The sequence below is a fragment of the Narcine bancroftii genome, chromosome 5 (genome assembly GCF_036971445.1).
Source record: "Narcine bancroftii isolate sNarBan1 chromosome 5, sNarBan1.hap1, whole genome shotgun sequence".
Classification (NCBI taxonomy): Eukaryota; Metazoa; Chordata; class Chondrichthyes; order Torpediniformes; family Narcinidae; genus Narcine; species Narcine bancroftii.
This window is the reverse complement of record NC_091473.1, coordinates 64,485,444-64,498,022: the sequence shown is the minus strand read 5'-3', so window position 1 is coordinate 64,498,022 and position 12,579 is coordinate 64,485,444. Positions and strand designations below refer to the sequence as shown.

General features: G+C 47.5%; 1 protein-coding gene across 6 annotated transcripts in view; it reads right to left on the bottom strand.

Annotated features, from left to right (window-relative positions):
• Positions 1-12,579, bottom strand: part of LOC138763454 (pre-B-cell leukemia transcription factor 1) — a 389,485-nt gene that overhangs the window by 42,612 nt on the left and 334,294 nt on the right. For all 6 annotated transcript variants that reach the window (XM_069937625.1, XM_069937629.1, XM_069937630.1 and 3 more), the window contains one exon: positions 2,519-2,605. In XM_069937625.1, the coding sequence (XP_069793726.1) occupies positions 2,519-2,605 (87 nt within the window). The remainder of the gene's footprint in view (positions 1-2,518; positions 2,606-12,579) is intronic.

The following is a 12,579-nucleotide window of genomic DNA, read 5'->3' as shown; positions in this document are numbered from 1 at the left end:
GGGGGTAGGGGAGACTGACAGTTGGTAGGGGGGTCTGGGAAGACTAGTTTGCGTGATGCATCACATACTGCGTCATTGCAGAGGCAGGATACCCCTTAAACTGCAGCACCCAGGTATCCCTCCTGGAACCCAGCTGCAATTAGTGGGGCAAAGGTGTCTCCAGCAGCTTCTAATCTGAGGGGAGATACCACCAGTAAATCGCCAACCCAGCGATTTAAGGGGGGGATCCCATCCCCGCGATGACGCGGTAAGTGACGCGTCATGCAAACTAGTCTCCCCCGTCCCCCTCAATGTCAATCGCGCTCCCCCAACCCGCGGCAGACGACCCCTCTGCCCCATGGCAGCCGACCCTTCTCCACTCTCCCCCATGGCAGTGGTCCCTCTCCTCTCTCCCCCATGGCAGCAACCCCCTCTGCCCTCTCCCTCATGGCAGCAACCCCTCTGCCTCTCCCCTCATAACCTTGACCTCTCCCCCCCCATGGCAATGACCAGTCCACCCCAGGTCCTGTCAGTGACCCATGTCTCCCCCGATCACAGCAGACACTTCAGCCAGGGTTTCCCTGTGACACCAGCGTATAAGCGCTGACATCACAGGAGCAATCGGGTCAGCCATTTTGCTGTTCAAGCTGCCAGTCAACGTGTCCTGGGTACGTTTAACTGGGTTCCCTGACTACCTCCGAGGTAGGGCAGGAACCCGGTTGACTTTGGACGTCGCTGACAGGGATGGACACTTTCAAGCTGCCTTGTGAGTGGGACGCTAACCAGGCAATTTGCCTGCCCCATTTTACAAGGCAGTTTGAAAGCACCTACTGTAACACTATACCCTGCACTATGACTATACCTTGACCTTTTTGTCTCAATGTAACACTATTCCCTGCAATCTTTAACTGACTGGAACACTGCACCTTGTACTCAGACTTACTATAACACTGCACCCCACACTCTTTGACTCATTGTAACACTGTACCCTGCACATTGGCTCACTATAACACTGCATCCTCTACTCAGTGAGTCACTGTGACTCACCATGCACTTTTTGACTTACTGTAACACTCCACCCTGAACACATTGACTCAATGTAACACTACACCCTGCACTTTTGATTTACTGTAACAGAATACCCTGCTTTTGTTTTATTATTGCGCTACCTGCTGAAATTAAGTATGGATTGACCTGCCTGGATAGCAACAAAACAAAGCTTCTCACTCTTTCTCAATGCTTTTGATAACAAATAATCCAATTCAACTGAGCAGCGCAGGTGGGACTGCATTTGCCTTAACTCAAGCTGGCCTAAGTTAAAACATAAGATGGAGTTTTGAGTTACAAATTGTCAGTGTCAATGTAAAATCAGCCTGCTCAAGCAGATTCTCCCTCTAGCTGTGGTAATATCTCACCAAAGGTACATCTGGCATCTTGTGCCTCAGAGATTCATGGAGTGGACTGTGGAAGACACTTCCTTCTATCTGAAGACACAATCCACAATTAATGGCTGCCAATAATCCCAATTTTGAACCACCCTTTCTCCAATTGCACTTCAGTGTCATCCAACGCATTTATAAATAACAATTGTTCTTGTATAACGAGGTACAGTAGCGCAGCAAGGAGACCCGGGTTTGATCCTGACCTCCGGTGCTGACTATGTGGAGTTTGCTCATTCTCCCCATAACCTACATGGTTTTCTCCCTTAGTGCTCCAGTTTTCTCCAATATCTTAAGACGTATGGAGTTGGCAGGTTAATCAGACACTGTGAATTGTCCCCTCATGTATGGGTAAGAGGTAGAATCTGGGGGAGTTGATGGGAATGTGGAGAGAAAAAAATGGGATCAGTGTAATCATGGTTTGCATGGACTCAGTGGGCTGAAGGGCTTGTTTCCATGCTGCATCTCTGTCAAGTCAGTATCATGCCTCTCTCAGTCTCCTGAGGTTCTCTGTAAGGAGTTAAATAAGAAAGTCTTCAGATGCTGCAGTCAAGTGCAATATACAAACGTGCCTGAGAAACTCAGCAGGTCACACAGCATCCATAGGAAGTAAAAGATAATCTGGTGACCTGCTGAGATTCTCCAGTATGTTTTTGTATTGCACAGGGCTCCCTTTAATGCAAATAGCATTGTTTTTGAAATAAACCCCTGAGGAATGACTGCAATTCTCCACTCTGGTCCCCATGGGTGTGATAATCCTCAGCAGCATGTCACACCCAGAATCCTCTGCCAGTCAACCCAGTGCTGGTGGGATGTTACGTTCCATTTCAAAGCCAATGTGTGAAGAAGTCCACCCACCAGTAGTTCTCAGGCAAGAAGACCGTGGAGGTTCAAGGTTTGACCCTTGGCCATTGCCAGCTCGGTGGCTCTGTGGAGGAGGAAGAGTTTTGAAGGATTTAGATGAGTGCTGGGGTGGCTGGAGTCAGGGAGCAGAGCAGCATTTTGCTACTCCTTGCTGGGCACTAGAAGAAGTTAGAGCCCTGAGTTGGGCCTGAAGGCCCCATCCCCCCAAATAATCGAGACCACCCGTTAACACTCACTGTCCAAGTTCGTACACGAGGAGCGGCCGGCAGGGCGCGGAGCTGGGGGGCTGCAGGCGCCCACCGACCTGTAGCGTGTTTCTGTACCTTCAGATGGAGAGAAGGGCAGATGATTAACAGAGGCAGCACACCACAATCATTGCAAAAATTTCTGTTCATGGGAAATTCACATCAAATCTCAGCAAACAAGGTGACAGTATGGATAACTGAATGGTGGCTGCCTTTTCCCCAGGGTAGGGGATACTCAGGTATTCCTCATCTAATTTGAAATGAGAGGGCATAGATTTAAGGTGAGAGGAGAAAGATTTAAAGGGGACCTGAGGGAACCTTCTTCACACAGAGAGTGGTGGATGTGTGGCACGAGCTGCAGGAGGAAGTGGTGGAGGAGGGGATGATTGTGATATTTAAAAGACCTTTTAACATGTACATGGCCAGGAAAGGTTTAGAATGACAACAGGCAAATGCAAATGACTTGGTCAGCAATGACAAGTTGAGCCAAAGGGCCTGTTTCTGTGCTGTAAAATGTGAAGGGAAGATGGGGAAGCAGGAAGTCTACAATATAAATTCCAGTTATTCAGAAAGCTACCAGCTCACACACAACTCCTCCACATTCATTCCCAGGTACTGGAGAACTTGTCCACATCCACAATGTTCCTCTAGACACACACAAATTGCTGGAGGAGCTCAGCGGGTCTGGGCAACATCAGTGGGAGAGAAAGAACAGTTGGCGTTTCAGGTCGGTGCCCTTCATTGAGACTGAGGGAAGATGGTACAGTGTAAAGAAGACAGTGGGGGAGTGGGGGGGGGGGGGTCCCACATGGGTCTGGCCAACCAGACAGAGGGTGTGACATGATGGATGGAAGTAGATGCCAGACAACGAGAGAGAGAAAGAGAGAGAGAAGGTAAACTGGGTGGAGAAAAATGTCACACAGTGGGGAATGGGTGATTAGAAGACAAAGGATGCCAGTGCTGAGAGCTGATAAATAGAGAAGGGGAGAATGATGGGACAAAGAGAGACCAAAAGCAATTGAAGGGGGGTGGGGGGAAGGAGATAGCAGAAGAATCCAGTGGGCAAGGGGGAATGGAACCAAAGAGGTATGGGGGGGGGGGTGGTGGGGGGAAATGAGAATTCTGTTCCTACATACAGGAACAGACACACTATATCCAGGCCAACAGGGAGGTTGTTTATACAAGAACATACAAACTATATCCAGGTCTACAGGGAGATCATTCATGCAGGAACACACAGACTATATCCAGGCCAACAGAGGGGTCATTCATACAGTTTACGGGATACTGCTGCAGGCCAGCAGAATTTGTTGCCCCATTATCTCACTAAAGAGCAATGCTCCAATTTGGTTCAGTCTGTGTGTGGCATTTTACTGCATGATCTGTAGTTAGTTCACAAGGGCACAGGCCCATTTGCTCTGAGGGAACTGTGAGGTTGATGATCTTGATGATTAACTGAATGGAGCACACCACCTTTACCATTACTTGCTAAGGTTGTAGAAGCTATAACCAAATGCTGGTAAATGGGATTAATATGCATGGGCAGAAGGGCCTGTTCTGTGCTAAGTGAATTCATGACTATTTGGGGTTAGTATGATCTGAAATGCTTCATACAGGGAAATGGGCAATTTGCATTAATCGGCATAATTAAAGAAACCCCTCAATCCTCCTCCTGAGGACCCAGGAGTGGGGTCACGGTCTTCCACGGGGTCCTACTGCCTGGTTGTTCCACCTGACACCCCATGCAGGCAGTTGCATTCTGTGTTAGAGATCCACAGAGTTTAGCGTTAACATTTCTGCAGCCTGGACATCGAGGTGTCTGAGCTCCAGGGGAGTAGCAGATTGATGTGGGACACTGGAGCAGGAGAACACCCATCCCACCACACCTGCTGAGAGAGAGATTCCAGGGAGAGGATCAGGCTCCAGCTCAGGGCTTGGGTGCAGGGAACCAGCTGTCACGATCGGGATCTATGAGGGTAGCGATGGAGAGCAGAGGCTACTGATGGGCCTCAGTGCTGACGGCTCCCTGATTATATTAGGATTCCAGAACTAGGGGTTTAAGTTCAGGTGGCCTGGCTGCCACGGAGGTCACGAGGGTGTCGGAAGGGATGGCAATAGGAGGAGGTGGCAGGATCCGCGAACACTTGATGCCTCTGAAGGGACTCTCTTTGGTTTCTTTGTGTGTCTCTACGGCAAACAAAGGATAAAGATTTTAGCATGTTTTGCGTGCATGACAATGAACAAGATCTTGGAATCATGATCTTGAATCTTGAGATGCAAAGAGGATTTTTACAATGAAAGAGTAAGAGTATGACAAAGGGAAAGATCTAGCACTCTCCCTTGGTGCTGAGGATGCTTTGAGGAAATGTGGAAAATGGCCAGGAAGATCTAACGCTCTTGAGAAAACTCATTTCTGAGGTATTCCTCATCTAATTTGACTAATTAAGCACATAAAAATGACAACAAAAATTACATCTGGTTCATTGAGGCACACCTCTAGAAGTTTAAAGTTATCCTGTGTAATGGTTTAATTATTATAGATTATTGAGGGCATGGGCATTTAGTGTGGTATTGAATATGAAATTTGGAAAAGCAGTTGTTTATTTAGGTGGAGAACAGGATATTGTACTGGTAAGAATCAAGTAGAATCACTTTTTCCTGGGTCAGCAGTAACAAATAACAGAACATCTTAACAGAACATCTGCAGAAGATAAAGGGAGGAAAGGTTAGGGGAGACATCAGGGGTATGTTTATTACAGAGAGAGTGGTGGGTATCCAGAATGCATTGCCAGGGGTGGTGGTGGTGGAGGCTGGTACCATAGGGACATTCAAAAGAGTCTTAGATAGGCACATGGATGTAAGAAGGTGATGGGTATGAGGTAGGGAAGGATTAGATTAGGATTAGAAGGGTAATGTAGGTAAGATTGGATAATCCTATCTATACTGTAGGTTACATATTGTGCCAAAAGGCCTGTAGTGTGTTGTAATGTTCTCTGTTTGGTTTTTGCTCCTTCTCCCAGAGGTACTTTCTTTGGCTTGGCTTCGCGGACGAAAATTTATGGAGGGGGTAAAAAGTCCACGTCAGCTGCAGGCTCGTTTGTGGCTGACAAGTCCGATGCGGGACAGGCAGACACGATTGCAGCGGTTGCAGGGGAAAATTGGTTGGTTGGGGTTGGGTGTTGGGTTTTTCCTCCTTTGCCTTTTGTCAGTGAGGTGGGCTCTGCGGTCTTCTTCAAAGGAGGTTGCTGCCCGCCAAACTGTGAGGCGCCAAGATGCACGGTTTGAGGCGTTATCAGCCCACTGGCGGTGGTCAATGTGGCAGGCACCAAGAGATTTCTTTAGGCAGTCCTTGTACCTTTTCTTTGGTGCACCTCTGTCACGGTGGCCAGTGGAGAGCTCGCCATATAACACGATCTTGGGAAGGCGGTGGTCCTCCATTCTGGAGATGTGACCCATCCAGCGCAGCTGGATCTTCAGCAGCGTGGACTCGATGCTGTCGACCTCTGCCATCTCGAGTACTTCGACGTTAGGGATGTAAGCGCTCCAATGGATGTTGAGGATGGAGCGGAGACAACGCTGGTGGAAGCGTTCTAGGAGCCGTAGGTGGTGCCGGTAGAGGACCCATGATTCGGAGCCGAACAGGAGTGTGGGTATGACAACGGCTCTGTATACGCTTATCTTTGTGAGGTTTTTCAGTTGGTTGTTTTTCCAGACTCTTTTGTGTAGTCTTCCAAAGGCGCTATTTGCCTTGGCGAGTCTGTTGTCTATCTCATTGTCGATCCTTGCATCTGATGAAATGGTGCAGCCGAGATAGGTAAACTGGTTGACCGTTTTGAGTTTTGTGTGCCCGATGGAGATGTGGGGGGGCTGGTAATCATGGTGGGGAGCTGGCTGATGGAGGACCTCAGTTTTCTTCAGGCTGACTTCCAGGCCAAACATTTTGGCAGTTTCCGCAAAACAGGACGTCAAGCGCTGAAGAGCTGGCTCTGTATGCATATTATAACCATATAACCATTTACGGAGTGGATACAGGCCATGTTGGCCTTTCGAGTCCGCACCGGTTCACTGATTTTGCACCCTCTTCAGGCATTGGTCCTGGTAGATCTTCATTCATGGAAGATGTGTATGTACTACAGTGATGTGGTTGACAGAAGTTACAGATAAACCAGATAGGGCGATGAGTGATTAACCAAGGAAATTCACAGCATCGTATAGAGGTACAGCGAGATACAGCACAGGCCAGGCCTTTCGGCCTACAGTGTGCTGACCATCAAACACGTGTTCACACTGATTTCAACATACAAGCAACCTGGAGAAACTCAACAGGTCATGAGCATCCAGGGGAAGAAAAGGGTAACTAGCATTTTGAGTCTGGGCCCTTTTTGAGGTATAAGCAAAAGTAATCAGGTGCCTGAAGTAAAGTGGGGAGAGAGGGAAGGGGGTGGGGAGCACAAGCTAACTGGTAAGAAGCCATTGGTGGATACAGGTGGGAGGATAGAAGAGAAAAAAAAGATGAGAAGTGATTGGGAGAGGGTAGCTCAGATAGGAGAAGGAAGGGTAGAGAGTGGGGAGCTGGAGGAGAGGAGACAGGGGAGGGAAAGTGAGAGGTTTAGGGGAGCGGGTTAATTGAAATTAGAGAAGTCAATATTAAGGCCATCTGAGTAGAGAGTGCCCAGACGGAACATCGGGATGCCCTTCCTCCAATTTGCGAGTAGCCTCAGTTTTGCAGTTCATGATGCCATGGACAGACATGTCGGTGTAGAGATGAAGTGGTTGGCCACTAGGACGTCCTTCCTTTTGCAGCATACAGAGTGAAGGCAATCAACACAATGATCTCCCAGTCTTCGTCCAGTCGCCCCGATGTAGAGGAGGCCATTTTGAGATCACTGGATGCAGTCAATGGCCCCTGGAGATTCACAAGTGAAGTGTTGCTCCATTTGGAAGGACTGCTTGGGGCCCCAACAAGATACACCAGGGGACAACTTACAGCAGCCAATCAACCCACCGATCCTCGGGTCTTCAGGACATTGAAGGAAACTGGAGCACTCATTGGGGGAGGGGTGGGGAGGAACCCATATGATTGCAGGGAGAATGTGAGAACTCTTCACTGGCAGTGCCTAAGGACATGACTGAACGCAGGTCTCTGGTGCTGTAAGGCAGGAGCTCCACCTGCTAGTTAACACAACCTGATGGAGGAACTCAGTGGGTCGCGCTGGATCAATGGGGTTAAAAGGTCAGTTAATGTTTCGGCTGAAACCCTTTATCGAGACTGGTTATGTGTAGGGAGGCCTGTGCAAAGATGGTAGGATAGGAGGGGTGTGACAGGGCCATAGGGAACAGTCAATTAGGGAGAAGCCTGCTCTACTAACTGCTCCGCCTACATCGAAGTCATGCACAGTTCTTCTAAGCTGTGACAGGGAGCAAGGCTATTGCATCACTGCTCCAACTTCCCTGCATCTTCCTCACCTGCAACTCTGCACCTCCTCCCCATCGAGTTTTGCACTCGAATGGAGGCAAGGTCCAGGACAAACAGAGGTTTGTCAAAAAGAACATCTACTGATGCTGGGGAACTGGTGCAGCACACAAATGTGCTGAAGAAAGTTGGTAGGTCATGTCCTATCGATAGGAAGTAAAAGGTAGTCGACATTTTGGGCCTGAGTTCTTCCTCAGAAGTGACACCTGAATAAAAAAAGAGGGTGGAGGGAAAGGGGCACAGGCTCAGAGGTAAGAGGTGGATACAGATGAATAGGTAAGAGGTAATAAATAGGTAGACAGGAGGATATGGGTAAACAGCTAAGATGAATACAGGTGAATGCAAGCAACCAGATAAGAGCTAAAAAGTGAACAGGTAACAGGTGAACAGTTAAGAAGTAAGAGGTGAATATGGATGAACAGATAATAGGGTACAGCTGGATAGAGGTGAATAGGCTAATGGTAACAGATGGATCAGCCAGATTTTCAACACTTCTGACAAAGGGCTTAGCTGAGAAATGCTGACTATCTTTTACTTCCAACAGTCACTGTATGACCTGCTGAGTTTCTCCAGCACTTTTGGGTGCTGCCTCGGACCAATGGGAACTTGTTGAATCCTCATCAGCCTGACCCTGGGACAAGGTCACCCCAGCCTGTTATTGAACCACGACCTGCAGATGATGCTTGCAAATGTGTGTGCTCAGAGTCTGCATTCCATGTCATTGTCCACTTGTTCCTTGGAAGGTGAGAGAGGATGTGCCGCCCACTAGTCATCCTGAAATCAAAGGTCATCGACCAACCTATGTCAACTGCAAAACACTATTGCTCATGACCAAAATCAATGCCAATGCTCTGGAAAACTTGGTCTAATTTCCACTTCTCTGAAGGAACCTCGTGGCAATGACACCATTTCTTCGATGCCTTTGCATAGCACTTGAGAGTCTGAGGGGAAAAAAATAGCTTAAAGGCCAAGAGATGAAATCTGTTTCAAAGGACTGGAGCCAATCATAGGAGATGCCTCATGGTGAGTAATCTTGGCTCATTTTAACTCAGACAATTGTTGGATGTTGAACCTTGGAACGTCAAACCACGGCAAGAATTGCACAATGAATATAGGGCCCTAGAGTGTGTTGTGGAACAGAAGAGAGACTTGGGGGTTTCAGGTACTTTGTTTCCTAAAGGTGGGAATACAGGTGGTGAAAAAGATGCTTGGCCATGCTTGCCTTCATTGCCTGTCTTGATGGAGCAGGGACATCACATTACATCTGTACAAGACATTGGTGAGACCACACCTGGAGTCTTGTGTATAGTTCTGGTCACCCAGCTGTAGGAAAGATCATTAAATTGAAAAAGATGCAGAAAATATTTACAGGAATGGTACTGGGACTGGTGGGGTTGGATAGGCTGGGGGTTCTCTCAATGGAGTATAGGATGCTGAGGGGTGACCTTGCAGAGGTTTATAAAACTACAATGGGCATGGATGTGAATGGTCACAGTCTTTATCCCAGGGTAGGGGAGTGTAAACTAGAGGGCAGACATTTAAGGTGAGAGGGGAAAGATTAGAAAGGGACCTGAGGGGGATTTCTTCTTACAGAGTGTGGTGGGTGGGTATACGGAAGGAGCTGTCAGAGGAAGTGCTGGAGGCAGAGTCAATTCTAACATTTAATACAGGTCATGGATGGGAATGATTTGGGTTCAATGCAGACAATTAGTGGTTAGGGCAACACCTTTACAGCGCCAGCGATCAGGATCGGACTGTCTGTAAGGAGTTTGTACATTCTCTCCATGTCTGTGTGGGTTTTTTCTGGGGACTCAGTTTTACTTCCATCATTCAAAACGTACCAGGGATGTAGGTTAATGGGATGTAAATTGAGTGGCACAGACTCATGGGCTGAAATGGCCTGTTACCATGCTGTATGTCTAAATTTAAATAAAATAGAAACAGCATGGGTTAACAACTTGGTCGGCATGAAAAAGTTGGGCTGAAGGGTCTGTTCTTGTGCTGTACAACTCACTGATTCCATGACACTTCCAGTCTTTACGTGATCTTTGTAGGGCTGTGAAGTGATATCTGCCCAAGTAACAACAGCATCATTCTCCCTTGGAATATATGAAACCCACCAGAGCACAGGGTTTCCTAAAACTCCAGAATGTCACAGATGTGGAGTGAGTCCCCTGCACATCATACTCCTGGTGTCATAGTCCGCATCAAACAAGAGGGTCTGTAAATGCTGGAAAACTGGAGCAACACACAAGATGATGGAGGAACTCAACAGGTCACACAGCATCCACAGAAGGCAATAAACAGTCATCGTTTCAGGCTGAAACACAATATTGCAGCTTCCTGATCTGCTTGCACCCTTCCTTCCTCTAGTTCCTCACCTTCCTTTCATTCTATGATCTACTATTTTCTCCTGTCAGAGCGCATCTTCCTAAGCCCTCTGCCCCTTCCTCCTATTATCTCAGCTTCTTACTTTCATCCATTTCTTGACCAAGCTAGTGCCATTTCAATGAGTTCAATGAAGAACTCAGCAGGTCAGGTAGCATCCATGGGTAAAAATGGTGTGGTTTTATCCCTGGGTCAGGGGCCCTTTATCAAGTTTCAATGAAGAGTCCTGATCCAAAATGTTTCCTTGACCTGGATATTCTGGATCTGAGCCACGGATTCCAACTCCCCCCAGCTTATGGTCTCAGGCTCAGCCTCTGCTGCTCATGACTGACCTCTGAGCTCCTGGACTCACTGCCTCCAAGACTGGGATTTGTCACATCTTCCACTGGTGGCATTTTCCCAGCTCGTTGTGTTTCCTCTGAACCTTCCCTTCTATTGGTATCTCTCCCCTTCCATGATTTCCTGTTCATCGTTTCATTTGTACTCTCTGTCCTTTATGTACACCAACTTCCCTTCAACACTTTAGACTCAAAGTGACTCTTCTTGTCCATGGGATCACTCTTCTTAGTGGCTCAACCCTTTAATCCTTCAAATTTTATTCCTCTGGAATGTAATATCTCTGATCACAAAGGCAGTCTTCATTGTCTTATCCTTGAGCCTATGCGGACACTGGAATCTGGAGCAAGAAACAAACTGCTGGAGGGACTTAACAGGTCAAGCAGCATCTGTGGCAGGGAACACATTTTCGGTTGAAGCCCTCAATTAACATGGAGGGGGAGTTAGCCAGGTTAAGGAGAGAGGGGGAGGGGTGATACAGGGGCCAGTGGAGGATTCATGGTGAGGGATGACGGACAGATAGCGCCAGGTGGAGAAGTCAAATTGGGAGATGGAAGGAGTTGATTGATTGGTGCCAGGCCATAAGTCAGAGAGAAAAGGGATCTCTCATTGTTGAGAAGGTTGGTGTCAAGCCACCAACTGTTTGGATGCAGTGCAACAAAGGAACTGATTTTAAACTTCTCCTCAGCGCAGCTTCAAGCAGTGAGTTCCAGACTATACTTGTAATGTGTGTTGGTCCTGAGATAACTGTAGTGGGGAGGGGAGATTCGCCCACCTCTTTGCAGACTGTGGATTTGCTAAGAGTGCATGGAGAAGGATGCAAGGGTTCTTGTTACGTTTTATCCCCAGCAGCAGCATGACAGAGGACTCTCTGAGTTACAGGCTGTTCCCAGGGATGCACACAGTCAGACATTCAGACCTGCTGGAAAATCATCGACGCCTTTTGGTCTGCCCAAAACCCGTGGTCTTTCAACACAGGGAGATGTCGGAGAGAAAATGCTGCCAAATGGCACATTCCAGGCTGTGCTGAGGGATGTACTGAGGCTTGGTGCAGCTAGCACGAGGGCACTGTGGAGAAGGGCCACAGTCTATTGTCCTTCCACTATTGGGCAAAGAGGGGCTAAAACCAAGGGAAAGCCTCTCAACAAAGAAGGGAGGAGTAACTACAGGGAGCCACAGTAGTGTCCAAATGTTACATAATAAATTAGAGAATAAATGTAACAATGCACAGTTTCATTGCGAATGATGTTTATTTTTGTGGAAAAGAAAATGAGTTCCTGACCTCTGCCAGTTTCGGGGTGAAAATACATGCTTCATTTCCCAATCTACTAATTACTTTTAATCCCTGCCCTTTGGTTTTTGACTACTCTGGAATGAAAAATGGGCTTTTCCTATTAACTCCATACAAGCCCCTCATAATTTACACAATTAATTTTGTCTCCCCTCAATTTCCTTCGTTCCACAGAGGGTGGTGAGTGCGTGGAACAGGCTGCAGGAAGATTGAGGTATGTACTTTCATCCAGTGATGGATTGAGGTATGTACCATTGTAATGTTTAAGAAAAAAATTGGACAAATACATGGATTTAGAGGGATATGGGCCAAATCCAGGCAGGTGGGACAAGGGTGGATGTGGTATTTTGGTCAGTGTGGGCAGGCTGGGCCTGTTTAGTCAAACCAGGACAGATCTTATACAGTAAATGAAAGCCCCTTTATAGAACAGAGATACCTTAGGGTGCAGGTGTTATAGGTCCCTGAAAGTGGAGCCATAGGTAGACAGGGTAGCACGTTTGCTTTCATCAGTCAAAGCACTAAGTTTAAGAGTAAGGACAACACATTACAGCTGTACGAGACATT